Source organism: Sphaerodactylus townsendi, linkage group LG03 (assembly GCF_021028975.2).
Source record: "Sphaerodactylus townsendi isolate TG3544 linkage group LG03, MPM_Stown_v2.3, whole genome shotgun sequence".
In the NCBI taxonomy this organism is placed as follows: domain Eukaryota; kingdom Metazoa; phylum Chordata; class Lepidosauria; order Squamata; family Sphaerodactylidae; genus Sphaerodactylus; species Sphaerodactylus townsendi.
Window position 1 is genome coordinate 168,454,382 of NC_059427.1, and position 19,866 is coordinate 168,474,247.

Genomic DNA, 19,866 nt, shown 5'->3' on the forward strand with positions numbered 1-19,866 from the left:
TTTGAAGAGTATTAGTACTGCAAGGATAACCCTAGGCCAATTGGAGGGGTTCAGTCTTGAGACTAGAGTACACTGGATGCTGGTTAGCCCAGACTATATTCTCTGAACTAGCAGTGTATTCAATTCACCTTGAGTCCTCTGGGGGACTCCAGCTGAATTGAAGTTTAACTGAGCAAGCTGTCCCCAAAGAAATTTGCATCTCTGGAAGGCATTTGATATCATTTTGAAGAGTACTGGTACTTTAGGATAATCCCAGGCCAATTGGAAGTTTCAAGACCAGAGTACACTGGATTTTGGTCAACCCAGACTGTATATTGTTGAAGGCTTTCATGGCCGGATTCAACTGGTTGTTGTGGGTTTTTCGAGCTGTGTGGCCATGGTCTGGTAGATCTTGTTCCTAACGTTTCGCCTGCATCAGTGGCTGCCATCTTCAGAGGTATATCACAGAGCACTTCTCTCTGTGATACACCTCTGAAGGTGCCAGCCACAGATGCAGGTGAAACCTTAGGAACAAGATCTACCGGACCACAGCCATACAGCCCAGAAAACCCACAACAACCATTCCTGACTATGTTCTTTGAGCCAGCAGTGGATTCGTTGTTTGCTATTCAAGCTGCATTTAAAACATTTTGTTTATTAATATTATCTGTATATATGTATTTGTATATTAGAACAATTAGCTCAAAGAGTAGAAGAGCTTATACAGTTCAGTTGAAACTGTGAAATTTTGTGTTCTCAGCGTTATTGACTCACAGTGTTTTGATAACAAAACTAGAAATTTATCTTGCCATCAAAAAAATACTTTTCCAAGAAGAATTCCTCTCCTTGTTGAAGGAAGCTGACAAGTTTGGTTCTCCCCTCTATTTGGGAATTTCCCTTACCAACTTAACTGTTGCTAGCTATTTCCATGTTTTAATCGAGGCCAGAAGGCGCAGAGTCTTGACCCTGGCCAGTTGTAATGTGTTACCCTCTTCTCTTAGGGAGGGAAGGGGCTTGGGAATTTCCCATCATGAAAGAACGTGTTCCTGTGGAACTGGGTGTGAAGAGCCGGTTCTTCATGTTCTATTGTATTGCCCCCTTTACGACAGGCACAGGAGCTAATATTTAGAACCCCTACTGATGGGTCTTGAAGAGCATGCTGATAACCAAATAATTATATTCCTTTTGAATGGTGATTGCAAGGAAATTCTGGAGCCGGTAGGAAAATTTTTATGTTTGTCATCGACAAATGTGCGTAAAGGGTTTTATTGTATCCTGCTATTGTGTTATTATGCCAATAAAGGTTAATTGAATTGACTCACATAGCAGAAGAACTTATCCTGCTCAGAGGAAAAAGCTTCTGAAACTTTGTGTTCATGATAGAGATTCCTGTGTTAAGGCAATAAAAGGCCTGTCAGTTTATTTGAGTGTTTTGGCATTATAAATTTATGTTTATTGATACTACTATTAACTCTCCTTATGTATGATTATTGTGAACACATCTTTATGTGCCTTTCAATTTTTACTGTGTGATAACATGATTGTAAACTTCCCACTTAGGGAGGAGACTTTGTAGGTTAGCTACCTTCGTTCGCCCTGAGTCGCACTGTCCTTTTAAGACTATTGCCAGTAAGCCTTTCGTTGCAGTTTTTGTTTAATTAAGTTGCCTGTTGCATCTGCCCACTTATTGTTACTATGGTAAGGTGGGACCAGGCAATCTTGTTTCCTTATCATGGTTGTTTTAGCACTGGAAAAAATGTTGGACGGGGGGGGGGGGGGCAATCAAGTTCATCTCTAAAATGGCATTGGTATACCTGAGTCAGACCCGTGGGTGTTATGACATCTAGTTTGGCTTCCAGAAACTGCAACTAGGAGGAGGAAATGCAAGTAAGGGCGGGGGGGCGGGGGGGGGTCATGAATACAGTTTTTAATTTTGAATGACTGGGGTCCTCAGGAAGGTTTTAACCTTCCCACTAATTGTGCATCCTTGAGGTCAGTCTGCTGTTTTCTCCCATATAAATGAACGGAAAGGCTGTCATTTAGAAGAAGAAGAAGAAGAGTTTGGATTTATATCCCCCCCTTTCTCTCCTGCAGGAGACTCAAAGGGGCTTACAATATCCTTGCTCTTCCCCCCTCACAACAAACACCCTGTGAGGTAGGTGGGGCTGAGAGAGCTCCGAGAAGCTGTGACTAGCCCAAGGTCACCCAGCTGACATGTGTGGGAGTGTACAGGCTAATCTGAATTCCCCAGATAAGCCTCCACAGCTCAGGTGGCAGAGCTGGGAATCAAACCCGGTTCCTCCAGATTAGATACGCGAGCTCTTAACCTCCTACGCCACTGCTGCTCCTGCGCCACTTAAGAAGAGGGCAGGGAGCTGTTCCCGTTGGCAGCAAAGAATAGAAATTCACAACAGTGGGTATAAATTGTGGGCAGAAAGGCACCAGCTGGACATTAGGAAAAAAATGTTTGGAGTAAAAATAATTCAGCAGTGGGATCAGCTGCCTAGGGAAGTGGTGAGCTCCCCCTCACTGGCAGTCTTCAAGCCTGGACAAATATTTGTCAGGGATGCTCTAGGGCTGGGCTGATGCTGCATTGAGCAGGGGGTTGGACTAGATGGCCTGCATAGCCCCTTCCAACTCTATGGTTCTATGATGCTTAGTAAACTATCGCGTCGGGTGGTGTTCTTATGGGGGCAAAACTTGTCTTCTGCCCCTGATCATGGGAAAGCATTGAAATTGAAACAATTTTATTGGGACCTGATGGGAAGGGGCGACTTCCATATCTGAATCTACACCCTGGATCCTTGCTCGCTCGCTCACTCACTCACCCACTCACTCACCCACTCACTCACTCACTCACTCACTCACTCACTTATTTATTTGTTACACTGCCCACCTCCAAAGGGCTCTGGGTGGTGTACAGAAGATAAAACCATTTAAATATAATTATAATAGAATAATTAAAACCAAAATAATTAAATTCAGCATCAGAACAAAACAGAAAACCTAACATCAGATGGTGACTCGAGGAAACCTATCCCCCTAGGAGGGGACTAGGCGCAATACCGCATCAGCCAGTTATGATGGTATGAGGGGGATGGTGGGGGAGACGGTCAGCGACCAGCCCCACCCCTCCAAAACCTGATGAAATAACTCCGTTTTACAAGCCCTGCGGAACTGTCCAAGGTCCTGCAGGGCCCTGATGGCTGGAGGGAGAGTGTTCCACCAGGCAGGGGCCAGGGCAGTAAAAACCCTGGCCCAGGTAGAAGCTAGTAGCATCATTGAGGGGCCAGGGACCACCAGCAAATTTGCCACTGCAGATCACAGATAGAGGCTTACTTCCATGCCCATTGCCATGTGTATCTGGTGCCTCCTTACACTAGCAGTGCGCCAGGAAAGGGTGCTGCTGTACTGTAGCAAAATTTAATATTGATAGGATTCGTAGTTCCTGAGGAGGAGGGGCCCATCTACTTGGCAATTCCTGGAAATATGGGGGTGGGCTAGGATTGCCAGCTTCCAGGTGGTAGCTGGAGATCTCCTGCGATTACAACTGGTTGCCAGGCGACAGAAATCCATTCACTTGGAGCAAATAGCCACTTTAGAAGGTGGGCTGTAGGTTATTATCCCATTAAAGCCGCTCCTTAAACCAGTGATGGCGAACCTGTTCGAGACCGAGTGCCCAAATGGCAACTCAAAACCCACTTATTTATCGCAAAGTGCCAACACGGCAATTTGACCTGAATGCTGAGGTTTTGGTCCTGCGTGTACCCGCCGCTCTGCCCTGCGCTGCTCTAGTGCCTCCACCCTTCTGCCTCCACCCCTCTGCCTCCGCCCCACCCGCTCAAGCAGGGGCCAGCCTGCTCTAGCCTCCAGCAAGTCTCACACGCACCGCTCTGCCCCTCTCTATCATCTCCGCCTCTTCGGCCCGCCCCCCTTGGGCATCAGCCACCCGGAGCACAGGCACCAGGCCTGCCAGCCAAATCCTCCATGCTCGCCGTGGGGCGTTGTGCCGAGCGGCTGAGGCAAGCCTAGATGTGTGTGTGTGTGTGTGTGGGGGTGATTTTCCGCCCTCCACATGATGAACTCTGTGTGTGTGTGCCCACAGAGAGGGCTCTGAGTACTACCTCTGGCACTTGTGCCATAGGTTCTCCATCACTGCCTTAGACTCTACCCCCAAATCTCCAGGTGTTTCCTAATGCAGAGCTGGCAACCCCTTGGTTCTGGATTGATGTTGGTAAATCCATTTTACCTCTTTGTGGCCTTCTGCGCAGTCCTACCCAAGCCAGCCACGGTGTCTGAATAGTAAGCTCCTGTGGAGATAAACAGTCTAGAACAGGGGTCTGCAACCTGCGGCTCTCCAGATGTTCATGAACTACAATTCCCATCAGCCCCTGTCAGCACGACAAATTGGCCATGCTGGCAGGGGCTGATGGGAATTGTAGTCCATGAACATCTGGAGAGCCGCAGGTTGCAGACCCCTGTCTAGAAGCTTCTAGAGTTCTTTTCCCCCTTCCATCCAGAGCCTCCTGGTGCTTTCCCTTCTGAAAGATGGCATGATAGGGGGAGGAGGAGCATTCCCCTCAGTTCTTCTACTGCTGCCGCAGAAAGAACAAGCAAGCTGCCGTGCTCTGCTTCTTCGCTGTTTCTGCAGTGTCTTTTTGAGATAAAACCTCTTTCTTCTTGTCATGACTGGAAAAGGAGAGGCCCTTTTTAAAAACTGCTCCACTTGTGGAGCCAAAATGGCCAAAAATGACAGCCATGAGGACTGCCTGCTGTGCCTTGGGGAAGGCCACATCCCCTCTACTTGCCATTTCTGTGCCCTCCTAAGTCCCTGGCTGTGAAGGCCTCCTTATGGGAGAAATTGCTGGCTCCTGAAGGGCTCCATGGAGAGGCTTTGACCAAACCCCCCTCTCTCGCCTCACTCGTGGCTCCATCTTCATTGTCCTCCAATCTTCAGCTCCTGTCCAGGCTTCCTCCGAGCCCACGGCTGAAAAAGCCATAAAACGCTCCAAACCAGTGGAGCACAGAGCCAACCTGGATAAGAAGTCGGAGGCTGAGGCCATCCATGATTGATGAGGCATGCCGTAAACTTGGCAGTGTGCTATAGACACTAGGCCTGTTATGCTCTGATCATGGAAGGCATTTTGCTGGCATATGTTAAATGGTAACAGGTGGAGGCATAAAGTTTGAGAATCTGCTACGGTGGCCAGATTAACAAGTCTTGTAAACAGACGGTCAAAGCAAGAGTTTGATGAGAAATGGGAACTGTATTTCTTATATGAGGCTGAATCGATGATGTTAAGAATAATAACAACAGCAGGAATATTAATTTGTTATTGATTAAGAGATAAATCACTGCTTACTAGATACTTATTGTTGTTTTGGAACTAAAGGTTAGAAAGTAATGCATTTTAAAACTATATAATGTTCTTTCTAAACGATAGTAGTCTTGTAATTCTACCTGTATAGTTCATGGGTAACTATATTTTCTTTTTCCTCTTTTTATATTTTCTTATCTGTTTTTAAACTATATTTGAGAAAATTAATAAAAATATTATTTAAAAAGAGCCACGTGGAAGCATTATATAGGGGCTTCTTTCAGACCCAGCACTAGAGGTTGTAGAAGCCAAAGTGATACTCCCTTTTGCAGGTTAGGCTAGGGATTTTAACATGCTCAGATAGTATCTCACACACCCCTGCACTGTTTTTTTTTTTAAAAAAAGGGGGAGAAGTCCAGGATTCTGACCCAGGGTACCTACATTCTTTGCCAGCCTTCAATGATGTATACTAGTACTTGTGTTTGTGCCTGTGTGGATGGGTAACTTGTACAGATCAGTGAATCCCCGCTTCCTGTCCACTGGATGTCATACTTAGCCACTCACCAGTCTTGCCTGCTTTCAGAAATTTTACCAGTCATTGGTTGTGGTGGGTTTTCCGGGCTGCGTGGCCGTGGTCTGGTAGATCTTGTTCCTAATGTTTTGCCTGCATCTGTGGCTGGCATCTTCAGAGGTGTATCACAGAGAGAAGTCTGTTACACACTGTCATTAACAGTGCATTTTCATGCCTGTTTTTATATATATAAGCTATATATATAGCTTTGAGAGTTAGTTTTAAATGTGCTTCCGGTAACAATATTGTGATTTCGGAGCTGTTACAGATTAATAGAGTGCACAGAATCCTGCTGTTCCAATCACAGGAGAAAATGGAAGGATCTTTTTTTCAAGCTTAATTTCCTCTGGAAGATGAAGCACCAAAGTGATGTGTGTTAAAATCTGGGTTTTATGTGTATTACATATGTAATATAAACTGAGAAAAGCTAGGGGCTAGCTGTCATTGTAGAATAGGTCCTAGATCCAAATTTTACTAGCTATGAAGTCTTTTTTCATTCCACCAAGTTTAGTAGTCCAACTGATACGGATAGGCCAAGTTAGCCCAATCTCATCAGATCATGGAAGCTATACAGAGTCAGCCCTGGTTAGTACTTAGATAGGAGACCACTGAGGAAGTCCAGGGTTGCTACACAGAGGCAGGCAATGGCAAACCCCATTTGAACATCTCTTGCCTTGAAAATCTCATGGGATTGTCATAAGTCAATTGTGACTTGATAACTCCCAGCAAAAGTTCAATATTTCTGAAAGTTTCCTTGCTGTAGCTGATTACTTCTCCCCCCTCTCCTAACAATACTATCCTATGCAGTTACTCCAATCTAAGCCCATGGATTTCAATGGGCTTGTTTGGGAGTAAATCTGCATAGAACTGCACAGCCTGGCAACTTGAACAACAGTTATCTCTCTCTGCACCCCTCATTATTTAGAGAAAAGCTTTAAGCAGAACATGGTACTTTTGGCTTTCCCATTATAATATGCGGGCCAGGAATACATTTACTGGTTATTGTGGGATCCTTAAATATTGCCTAAAAAGTATATGATGTAAGCTGATTTTGAATTGACAGTTTTGCACAAACAGGTCAGGGTCTTAGTATATGTTGTAGTATATGTTAGCTCCCTGACAGATTTATTTATTTATTTTATTTCTTAAATTTATATACCGCCCGATCCCCGAAGGTCTCCGGGCAGTGAACAACACTATCTGAACATCAATAGGAGCAATCATACAAATATAAATACACAGGCTCCATCCCATAAAATAACTTAAAACTCATAAAAGCAGCGAAAAACCATAATACATAATAACAAGAGGCGTCCGACCCCAATTTAAAACCTACCCCCATGCGGGGGAGGGGGTGGGGGGGCCCCTCAATATGAGGGGACACTGATGTAACTGCTCCAGGCGCAGAGCAGTGAGGGGGCACCATATCAGCAGCTGGACACTCCAAAGGCCCGGTGGAACAACACAGTCTTACAGGCCCTGCGGAACTCACCTAAGTCCCGCAGGGCCCGGACAGCTGGAGGAAGGGTGTTCCACCAGGCCGGGGCCAGTGCCGTAAAGGTCCTGGCCCGCGTGGAGGCCAGCCGCATCATAGAGGGGCCGGGGACCACCAGTAAGTTCGCCTCTGCAGAGCGCAGAGGCCAAATTGGAACATATGGGGTGATGCGGTCCCGAAGGTACGAGGGTCCCAGGCCGTGCAAAGCCTTAAAGGTCAAAACCCACACCTTGAAGATGATTCGGAATTCAACCGGAAGCCAATGCAGCTGCCGCAACACAGGCTGGATGTGTTCTCTGAAGGCGCCTCCTGTGAGCAGGCGTGCTGCCGCATGTTGGACCAGTTTTAACTTCCGAATCAAACGCAAGGGAAGGCCGGCGTACAGCGAGTTACAATAGTCCAGCCTGGAGGTGACCGTTGCATGGATCACAGTGGCCAGATCCGCCTGGGAGAGGAAGGGAGCCAACCGCCGGGCCTGGCGAAGATGGAAGAAAGCAGTCCGGGTTGTATGGGCCACCTGGGTCTCCATTGAAAGAGACGAATCCAGGTGGACCCCCAGACTGCGAACGGAGGAGGTTGGCGCCAATGAGACCCCCTCCCACACCGGCGGCTGGAAGTCCCCAACCTCACCCCTGCGGTCTAGCCAGAGGATCTCCGTCTTCGATGGGTTCAGTTGCAACCTGCTCTGCTGCAACCAACCAGCTACCGCCTCCAAACAATGCTGGAGAGCCGCAGGGGCGGCAACCGCTCCCCCCTCCATCAACAGAATGAGTTGAGTGTCATCAGCATATTGATGACAGATCAGCCCAAAGCTTTGGGCTCCATGTGGCAGACTAGTGGAATTGCTGTTCTGATTTCTTGATATTATTGAAGAAGAAGGAGAAGAATTGAAGAATTTCTTGATATTATTGAAGAAGAAGGAGAAAAAGAAGAAGAGGAGGAGGAGGAAGAGGAGAGTTGGATTTATATCCCCCCTTTCTCTCCTGTAAGGAGGCTCAAAGGGGCTTACAAACTCCTTTCCCTTCCCCCCCTAACAACAAACAACCTGTGAGGTGGGTGCGGCTGAGAGAGCTCCAAAGAACTGTGACTAGCCCAAGGTCACCAGCTGGCATGTGTTGGAGTGCACAAGCTAATCTGAATTCCCCAGATAAGCTTCAACAACTCAAGTGGCAGAGTGGGGAATTAAACCCTGTTCCTCCAGATCAGAGTACACCTTAACCACTAGGCCACTGCTGCTATTGAGAGAATCTGCTAGAGATCTCTTGACCATGAGTTTCTAGGAGCCAGCTTTGTAAGGGAGGGAGGGAGAATTAGGGACCTAGCCATACCAGTAAGAGAAGGGACCTCTTAAGGCAGTCTTCTTAATGTTAGTTATACTCGTTTCTTACTGCACTATTATTTTACTGTTTATTATGTATGTACGATAATGCGTCATTGTATTGTTCTCTAGTGTTGTAATTGTACTTTATTGTCTGTATTATTCTGTTGTTTTAATGGATTGTGCTACAGTTTTGCTGGTTCTGTGGTCTTATTTTTAATTGCAATCCATTCTGAATCAGCTAGGAAGGCAGGCTGTAAATGAAGCAAATAAATAAACAAATCCTTATAATCAGTGTTGAACTGGAAGATGTCAAGGAAGGAATTTAACTGGGTAGCCTTTGGCAATCACAGATGCCCATCACTGGGTTCCACTTTTCAGGTCAAATGGATTTTTTTCCTCCCTTGCTTCATTGGTCAGGTTTCAGAACCACAAGCTATAGAAATGTTCCCTACTAACATAGATCTCTCTCTCTGTCTCCGTAGGCTTTAACAACAATATCCACTGCCTGGCTAAAGCTATCATCCAAGTATCAGCTGCCCTCTTCACCATCTATAATAAGAACATTGAGAGCCACTTGAAGGAATTCCTTATGGTGAGAAAAACTGTTGATCTATACAGAATCTCATATATTCAGTGCACAGAACTTTTCAAGTTTGGAGTCTTGAAAGCTCATCTCCCAAAAATCTTGTTGGTCTCTAAGGTGCTATTGGACTTGAATCTAGCCATTCTACTGCAGACCAACCCAGCTTACCTCTAGGCACAGAGTTACACCCTTCTAAACCCATTGATTTCATTGGAATTAGAAGGAAACAACTCTGCCTGCGATGGTGCTGTACATTCTTCTTCCTCTGGCACCCTGGTCACAACCTGATTTGCCCTCCTTTTCCATGGTAGTGTAACAAACTGAGTCCACACAATAGAATCTTCTTAGAAAACAGAAAGATCTTTATTAATATGGCTAGATTCATTCAGAGTCCTTGTAAGAACTGATTATCAGAATACAGAAAGACTTCAAGAGAACTCTGGCCCAGCCCACTCAGACAGATTCACAAGCCAAGCCAGTCTGGGAAAAGCACCAAGCAAAGATAACACACAGTGAAACATTAAGGGCGTTTCCCCACTTGCCACGACCCCCCTATGCCGCGCGCTGCTCTCAACGCGCGTCATTTCTGGCGCGCACCCGGGCTCTGCGCGGGGTCATCAAAAGGCGCCATTTGGAAGAGCGCCAGGAATGATGCGCGCTGAGGGAGCGCGACAGCGGCAGCGTCGGGGCGGCTGCGTTGTCGCCGCCCCTGTAGTGGGGAGTGCCGGGGGACCCCGCACTACTTGCCTACAGTAGCGCGCAGCTACTGGTAAGTGGGAAAACGCCCTAAAACCTCAACAGGTGTGAGCACTAACTGTCAGCATTCCAATCTCCTCTCCACAGGTAGGCCTGGCATCTCCTTGAGCTGAATGCAGAACAGAGCAGGGAAGAAAAAGAAACATTTGAATTCATACTCCCCTTTCTTTCCTGTGACTCAAAAGGGACAAACTCCTTTCCCTTCCTCTCCCCACAACAGAGACCATGGGAGGTAGGTGGGGCTGAGAGAGTTCTGAACAAACCATGACTTAGCCCAAGGTCATCCAACAGGAATGTAGGAGTGGGGAAACAAGTCTGGTTCTCCAGATTAGAGACCAGCTGCTTTTAACCACTACACCAGGGGTCTGCAACCTGTGGCTCTCCAGATGTTCATGGACTACAATTCCCATCAGCCCCTGCCAGTATGCTGGCTCTGGCCTGAGGGAGAAGGAGATGCAACAAGCCCAGCAGCTGGGCAGGGATCCCCAACCTTTTTGAGCCTTCAGGCACATTTGGAATACTGACACAGCATGATGGGCTAAGCAACAAAAATGGCCACCACAAAATGGCTGCCGTAGGAGGTGGAGCCAGCTGCAAAATGATTTCTACAGTTTAACTTCAGTTGGGACAGCTGCAGCCAAAGCAAAGTTTTTAAAAATCTGCACAGCCAATCAGAATCCTTTCTGGGTAGAAAACCTACCTGGCTCCACCCCAGGGATGTACCACCCAGGGGGACATATGGGGCCAAAAGTCCCTGGGCTACGGCCATTTAGTCACACGGGGGGGTGGAAAATCGCCCCCCATCTTCTTCCCCCCGGGTCCATAAACTGACTTCAAGATTTGGTGCAAAAAAATGTTGCTTGGTCGTGGTGCGGGAGGGTGGCTGCCCATATGGGGACGGGTGACGAAAAACCCAGATTTTGCACCAGACTATATTTTTCCTAGATACGCCTCTGCTCCACCCACTTCCTAACAACACTCAGTGGGTGCCATGGCACTCACAGATACCGCATTGGGGACCCCTGAACTAAGAACATAGCTGGTTACAACCCACACAGACGTCCCCAATTTTGTTATTACAATATTTGTTACAAGCCGAACAGCACTGTGTGTATACTCAGAAATAAATCCGATTTGGTTCATTGGGACTTAAATCAGGCCACAGTTCCAATAACATTTTCCTGGGAGTAAGCCCCTCTGAATAAAATGGGATTCACTTCTGAGCAAGTCTGTTTAGGATCCTACATTGACTAAAATCACATGGAAGGTTATCTTTGAACTGCAAGATCAGCCTCTCTCTTACGAAATGTAAAAAACTGTCCCCTGGCCTTACATGCTAAACACGACTTGTCTGATCTCCTTCTGGTGCAGGGACTTTATGAGCTTCAGGTCCCAAGAAGTACATTTTCTGCCATTCTGTTTGGGGTACATCACACAGGACCAAAGCCAGAGGTGGGATCCAGCAGGTTCTCACCAGTTCCCGAGAGGGGGTTACTAATTATTTGTGGGTGCCGAGAGGGGGTTACTAATTGGGTCTGCTTTTCCGTTAGAAATCCCATTAGGTCCAAAAATCATGAAGTCCCATTGTTTCCTATGTGGCTAGTTAGCGAAGGTAGAAAACGGGATCATTCTCCCTGTTGGGCTGCTTTAAAAACATGTTTTAGAAATACGGTAAAGTTCCTTGTTTAAGGAAAGTCTCCTTCTTTTGATTTCTAGAAACAAAATTAAGTATTTGAAAGTATTAAGTATTCGACAGGCCGTCAATTAGAGGAGAAGTAGTTGTTTCAGTTGGCAGCAGACGATAGGACTTGCCATAATGAGTTTAAATTATGGACAGAAAGAGACCAGCTGGAAATTAGGAACTTTTTTTTACAGTAAGAGTTTTTTACAGTAACAGAGAAATGATTAATGCCCCTCCCCCGGAATGCCCGGCCACGTCCCCGTCGTGCCCCACCCAGCCCCATTGGCGCTATGCCACTGTTTGAATCCCACCACCATGGGAACCTGTTACTAAAATTTTTGGATCCCACCACTGAGCAAAGCCATTGCATTTGTGGAGCAGCCACTGTGGAAGATTGCATTCTTACATTTTCTTTTTTCATATTTTAGAAGAGCAAGACAGTTCCTTCCCCCAGAACCTTCCTTTTTTCACTACTCAGCTGTTTTACAGAAAATGTAATTTTTATCTGCTAGTGAGGCAAGATTGTTTATTGAGGAATATATGTTCTTTTGTTGAGGGAAAGACAGTGACAAATGCATGTGGACAGGCATGCGGTATAGACTGTCGTAAGGCCGTGTGCTTGTTTTAATTTTTATTTTATAGGTTTGTTTCCATTTTGCTAGTCGTTAATTTTTTTTAACAAAAATAATTTCTTTATCAGTAGTACACACAGGAATGTGGGGAGGGAAATATGGTATTGCTTGTACCTGTAAACAAAGATGTCTGTACCCACCGTGCTCACACAATTCCCCCCTTTTGGTTTTGTGCATGGTATCCTCCTGAATGTAGATAGATAGATAAACCTTTATTAGGCATAGAATCCATATAACAGCCAACATTGTCCAAACAAGTATCCCATACATGAGAACCATCGCAGGTAATCATTTCAAAGTTTCTATAAGGAACCTAGCTACAAAAGTTAAAATCTTGGAGGCAGAATTGTTTAGTAGAAACGTAATCTTCCCCACAGCAGAGTATTCATTAAAGATTACAGGACAAAGAGCAAAAAGTCTGGTCCTAGATCCCTCGTGATTTGGGGCAGTCAAGCAATATATGTTCCATAGTTTGTATGTGCTGTGATACAATGAGGAACATTTCCGCCTTTCTTGCAGGTCGATTTCTTTGGAACCTTCCTTGCAGCATAGAGCAAGGGAAGGAGTTACAACGAGTCCTAGTGATTATCCATCTATGCTTGGGTTCCTGAAGTAAACTCAAATAATCTGCCATGTGATTGATTTTAAATTTGATGTTAAAAAAGAGGGGGGAGCAATTGCTTCTTGCCTTGTCCTGCAGAACTTGAAACTCTTGATCTAGCAGTCGCCTTTTTAATTGAGAGAAGATTTCAGAAGCCGGCAGCATTTGCAAGGCTTCCCAGGAAAATCCCAGGGAAAGTATTTTAGTTTCCACTGTCCGCCACCACTTGGATTCATGAAGCTGGGGGAGGATAAGATAGATAAGACTGTCAGTATCTGAGTTGAAGCACAGGTGGACCCAAATCCTCCTGAATGTTTCAGCATTTGTATTTTGCTATAGCACATAGTAAAGGCTCTGCTAAACGGAGGTCTTTGCAAATGTTACATTGATTCAGAGAGTATCCTTCAATGACAGAGGACAGTGGTCATTGCCACTATTCAATTCAAAGTGACAGTTTGGGCTAAGGTTGCCAACATCCAGGTGAGGACAGGAGATTTCCCGGAATTATGATTTCCAGATGACACAATCGGTTCCCCTGGAGGAAATGGCTGTTTATACTCTGCTGGGCTCCATTCCTGCCCAAACCGCCCACCCCCAGTCTCCACCACTGAAAGCTCCATGAATTTTCCAACACATGGCTGGCAACCCTAGTTCAAGCAGCAGTCTAGGTAACTCAACTTCTGTTTTGTCAAAGGCTTTCACGGCCAGATTCAACTGGTTGTTGTGGGTTTTCCGGGCTGGGTGGCCGTGGTCTGGTAGATCTTGTTCCTAACATTTCGCCTGCATCTGTGGCCGGCATCTTCAGAGGTGTATCACAGAGAGAAGTAGGAATGGATGCTGTGGGATGTTTTCAGCTCTGTTAACAGACAGTATATTACCATTGGATTCCTCCATGATATATTTACACATAAGGTTGTGGTACTGAAGGAGACGAAAAACGCAGTTTACGTGCGATGCGTTCTTGCCAACGTAACCTATTATGAATGGATTACAATTGCTACCATCTATGTATGGATTATAAACAAGAAGTTCTTTGGACTATTGGACTGTTGATATGGTGAAGGCTACATTGGATATATATAGGGTTGTATGAACTTGGATTTTGGTTCCTTAATACACGAAATATGTAGTCTTGTTTCTTTAATGAAATGTGAAATGTGCTATCTTAGAAGGTTTGTTTACATGACTTAAATAAGAATTAGAGCCTGAAGTGCAGCGTAATTATTGTGATATAGTACACCTCTGAAGATGCCAGCCACAGATGCAGGTGAAACGTTAGGAACAAGATCTGCCAGACCATGGCCACACAGCCCGGAAAGCCCACCACAACCAGTCAACTTCTGTTTGTTCACCCCTTGGGGTCTTGACTCTCAGGAGAGCTCTTCTTGGGGTGCGAGGACCCGAGATCATACTCCACCAGGCTGAGGGGCTCGACAGCCTCATGGACTTGAAGCGAGGTTTCTCTGCACGCTTGCTGAGCTTGTTATTCTTTCTGATCTTAAAAAAAAAGATAACTTTTCTGTCTCTAATAAGGGATCTCTCGAGTGGGGCTCAGAGGCAAGTGCACCCTCTTGAATAAGCCACCCTCTGTTCTGAGAGCTGATGACTCCAACCTCCACAGGGAAATGTTGTCTAGTTTTGCAGGCTATGTTCCTCCAAGCTGGGTTTCTGAATGAAACAAGCTGGCAAACCTATACATTTCCCCTCTTCCCCCTTTCCTGACTAGGAGAGGGAAGTGGGGCACAGCTGTCTAGAGCCAGTCATCTCTTTTTCGCTGCAGAAAAAGCTGCACCTCTTCCTCTACTTTCACCACTACTGTAGGATTCATTATTCCCTTCCTGCCCTCCATGGTTGGATCATGGGGGAAGCTTGAAGTGTTTCCAGTAAAGATCCATTCTGGCTCTGGCAGAGGCGAAGCTGGGGGGAAATGGTGCCCGGGGCAACACCTGCTCCAGCCACCTCCTCTGCCCCCTCGCCCCACTTTCCATAGCCAGGGGGAGTCTGCCACAGGCCACCCCTTAAGCAGCCTGGCGGGGCCTTGCCGAGGGGTGTCCAGTGGCGGGGCCTTGCCGAGGGGTGTCCAGTCAGTCTGTTCCTTCAGCCAGTGGAGGGTCCACTGGGTGAAGGAGCAGCCTGGTGGGGCCTTGCCGAGGGGAGGGGTGTGGGGGGCAGTTCTCCACCCCACCACGTGATCAGCTGGCATGCGCCCAAATGACCGCACATGTCCCTGTGAGCGCTCCACCTCTGGGCTCTGGCATCAAGGGACTGCGGACCCAATAGCTGGCACTGAAGATCCACAGGGTGCTAAGAATTTGCTCTTATGTTCCTTGAAATCTTGCTGGTGAATGGAAGTGGATCAGACTCCTGTCCTGCTTCCTGCTGCAGAGAAGAAGCTGACCCTTAGAAGCCGGGGTTTTATCACAGCCCATTCTAAAACATCCACTCCCTTCTAAACGGGAACAGAGAACGACTAAAGATCTGGCTCTATTTGGCAAACAAACAAAGAATGCATGGCTGTGATGGAATTATCTGCTTTGGATGTTTGAGGATTGGCAGGTGAGGCAGACAGTGCTCCCAGGAGTCCTGAGCCGGCTGATTGGATGAGACTGCAATTTGCCGCTGGGTCTTGTGTGGACTTTTAAGTGCCCATCTGCTCAAGTGGGAGAAAGAACCCCAGGCCTACAATCCCACGACTCCCGGATAGTTTTCTCCTTGTGGATGTATCAGACAGCTCCCGTATCTCACAAAACTGTTGCTCTGTCATTGGCACTGAGGAAAATTGATCCCGCTGGCTGTGAATGATGGATAGAGGAACCACTAAGTGTTTCTTATTTCTGGCCTGTGGCCTGTGGTGTGATTGATCTGCCAGTTAGGAAAGTGGCAGTTAACATTCCTGCCGTCATCACACCAGTTGGAACAGTTCCTCCTTGCAGCTCAGGGCAGAGGATGTCTCTGAAGGAGCTTAGCAGGCAAGGCCAGAGACCATCAGAGGAATGTTGTGCCGCCCTTCTTCATCCTAGCAGGCAGGAATTCAACCGGTTTGGCTTCCCTCCCACCAAGGAAGAACGGAGAAGGGTTTCTTCACTGAATTCCTACTGCCAGAACAACACTAGCAGCTGCTAAATGGAAAGAATGATGTTGAGGTTGCCAACCTCCAGGTGGTGGCTGGAGTTCTTCTGCGTTTGCAGCTGATCTCCAGATGACAGAGATCAGTTTCCCTGCAGAAAATGGCTACTTTGAAAGGTGGCCTTTGTGGCACTACAAGAGTCATAGAATCATGAGTTGGAAGAGACTCCAAGGGCCATCAAGTCCAACCCCCTGCCATGCAGGAACACACAATCAAAGCACTCCTGACATATGTTCATCCAGCCTCTGTTTAAAAACCTCCAAAGAAGGAGACTCCACTACACTCCGAGGAAGTGTATTCCACTGTCAAACAGCCCTGACAGTCAGAAAATTCTTCCTAATGTTTAGGGGGAATCTCTTTTCCTGCACATTGAATCCATTACTCTGTGTCTTAGTCTCTGCTGCAGCAGAAAAAAAGCTTGCTCCCTCTTTGACATGGCATCCCTTCAAATATTTAAATATAATTATCATGTCCCCCCTTAACCTTTGATCCTCTAAACATCCCCAGCTCCCTAAGTCTCTCCTCGTAGGGCATGGATTCCAGACCTTTTACCAGTTTTGTTGCCCTTCTCTGGACCCATTCCAGCTTGTCAATATCCTTCTTGAATTGTGGTTCCCAGAACTGTACACAATATTCCAGGTGAGGTCTAAGCAATGCAGAATAGAGAGGTACATCCCTCGATCTTGACACTATACTCCTATTGATACAGCCCAAAATTGCATTGGCCTTTTTGGCTGCCGCATCACACTGGTGACATGTTTAGTTTATAGTCTACTAAGACTCCCAGATCCCTTTTGCATATAGTGTTGTCAATGACCCAGTGAAGCCCCTTCCCTCCCCCAAACCCCACCCTCCTCAGCTCCACCCCCAAAATATCCTGATATTTCCCGACCCTAGGTGATATTGTTGCTGCAAGCTGTGAAGTGAAAGCCACTTTGAGTGCCCTTGTTGTGCTCGAAAAGCAGCAAATAATATCTTTAAACAAAAATTAGTTGCTTTGGAGGGTTGCATTAGGTACACTCCCACTGTCTGGTTTAATTGCAAATCATTTAAAAGATTCCTCAGCTTTTAACAGATCTGATTAAATTTACATATTACACAAAAGGGAAGGTGCTTTTTCAAGGATTCTGAGAGGAAAAAAGGTTTCTGTTTAGCATTCAGTAATTGCTTCTCCCCCCTTAAGTGCTCTTTGTTTAAAGGAAAGAAGCAATTCTTATTATTATTTCTATCACACTTGTTGAAGCAGGCAAATGCACCTGATCCTCTCAGGATTGTAAGTTTGACATGCTGATTTCCAGAACGACTGGAGCGAATACTGCTGTGATTCTGTTTTCGCAGTCAGCTAGTGTTCTAGAGCAGCAATTTCAAGCACAGTGGCCAGTTAACAGTGGCCCTTTCCCCACTCACCTTTGCCCGAGGGTTGCTGCGGGCAATTCCCGGCGCGCGCAATTCCTGGCGCGCGCCCTGGCTTCCCCACGACCCCGCACTCTGCGCGGGGTCGTCAAAAGGCGCCAGGAATTCCGTGCGTCGAGGGGGTGGGAGAGAGGCAGCGTCAGGGCGGCTGCGTTCTCACCGCCCCTGAAGTGGGGAAGGCAGCTGGACCCCGCGCTACTTGAGGAGAGTAGCGCGGGGCTTAAGGAAAGTGGGGAAAGGGCCACTGGCAGAAGGAAGAGACGTACCAGGCTGGTCCATGGCCACAACTCTGGGAGCTGCAAGCATCTTGATCCTTGCGGATCTGATATAGCCAAGGGCCAAATTACATGGGACATATTCCCCCCCAGCGTTTTTAAAAATGAAAAGTAGCCTTGGGAGTCTAAATCTTGAATGGAAGATCGGAAAGAAAGGGGAAGGCTGCTTAATCTTTCCCTCCTGGGTTATTTTTTTTTTCAAAATCAGCCCCCAGTTTTATTTTTTCCTGCAGGAGAAAAGGTACAAGGACCCTTATCTTTTCCCCATGGAGAGAAGAAGGGCTTGGGGAAGGGAAAATGGCTCTGAGGAGTTAAGTACCTTGTTTCCCATCCATTCAAGACTGCAGCCTTCTGTGGCTGCTTTTCGTTTGGTCTCTAAATGAGGGCTACAGCATATGCCATGTGTGGAGCACGCTGAGATGTCTTCCTTTTGGCTCTGTACTTCTTTCCTTAAAACACAGTTTCACTCCTTAAGGGCCAGTTCTGCAAAAATGGTGACTTTCTGAATCCAGTGGAACTTAGGTGCTTTTTCTATCGGCAACCTGAGTCCTGATTTTAATGACAAAAATTAATCGATCAAAATTTTATGCTCAGGCAGTTGTCAGTCACAAGTAAATGGACTGAAATATCTCTCTCTCTCTCTCTCTCTCTCTCTCTCTCTCTCTCTCTCTCTCTGCCTACAGCTAGCCTCCGTGAGCCTCTTGCAGCTGGGGCAAGATGTTGACAAGATGAAAACAAAGAACAAGGAGTCCATCTCGCTGCTCATGCATTTGGTGAGTGACCTCCTGGAGAAATATCTTGGGCAGGCATTTCACCTCCAAAGCACTTAAAAACCAGGGTCACTTCACCCCATTGGAATGCTTCCCACAGAAAAAGCACTTTGTCGTTCATGTCAAATTTGAGCTGAGGTGGATCTGAATACAGGGGTAGAGTCCTGACATTTGCTCAGGCCAACCAGCAAAAGCCATTTTAGATTATGACAATTTTTGAGTGCTCAGACCACGTATACGGGAGATGGTGTTTCCCGCCACCCTGCTGATAGGCAAGCTGGTCATTTTGTGTGTGAACAAGGCAACGTACATATTTCCCAGCTTTAGTATGCACAAATGCATACTCACAACAAATCTGGATTGGCTGATGGCAGCTGGAAAAATATGCCTGTATTCACCACAAATGGAGACTATGCTGGGAAGATTGCAGGTGGCACAGTCTCCTCTTACATGTGATTTCAGCACCAAAACTGTGCTCATGGAAAAGGGTTCAGATCTTGTGTGCGTGTGTGTGTGTGTGTGTTTGTGTAGTACTGTCAAATCACAGATGACTTATGGTAACTCAGTAGGGTTTTCAAGTCAAGAGATTAACTGAGGTGATTTGCTGTTGCCTTCCTCTGCATAGCGGCCCTGAAATTCTTTGGTCATCTCCCATCCAAGTTCAACCCAGGGCCAATCCTGGTTAGTTCCGATGAGTTCTGATGAGGTTGCACTCGCTTGAGCCATTCTTACCATAAAGCATCACCTTTATTCTCTTGCGGGAAAGAAGTTTCCTCATCTGATTGCCTTGCAGTTACATCCTGAGGCCAGAGTTTGGTGGTTGCACACATGTTGGGTCCCTACCAGATATCTCTGATGCTTCAGGTTTAGAACTACCACCCTCAGTAATTCCAGGTTCTGACAGTTCTCCATGTTGGAATGATCATGGTCCGCAGGTAGATAGTTTCACGAAATGATCACGCATCTGCGTTTTTGTTGATGCAGAGAATAACATAGGCCAAAAGTGACCCAAATACCAGTGGGTTTTTAATTTAATAAGTTTACCAGCTGAATGAGAGGGTAAACATGGAACCCCCCCTCCCAATAAACTATGCTACACTGACTACACTGTTATACTAATCTGAGCTGAACAGCACAGAACAAAGAAATTAAGGCAACTTTATACCCTTGGGCAAATGCACTTATCGGCATATAATCATTGGTAGCTATACTAGACAATGACTAATCAACAGACCAGCTCATTAGAATATGCCTTCATCATCTTGTTTGCATACAGATGGTTAACACTTTCATGACTGGTCATGACACACACTTGTAATTCTCAACAGTTTTGCTGCCATGGGC

At 46.4% G+C, this 19,866-nt stretch overlaps 1 protein-coding gene across 1 annotated transcript in view; it reads left to right on the forward strand.

The window, feature by feature from the left end:
• Positions 1–19,866, forward strand: part of NCKAP1L (NCK associated protein 1 like) — a 640,546-nt gene that overhangs the window by 609,240 nt on the left and 11,440 nt on the right. The window contains exons 28-29 of the mRNA XM_048487583.1: positions 9,167–9,276; positions 18,436–18,525. Coding sequence (XP_048343540.1) covers positions 9,167–9,276; positions 18,436–18,525 — 200 coding nt within the window. The remainder of the gene's footprint in view (positions 1–9,166; positions 9,277–18,435; positions 18,526–19,866) is intronic.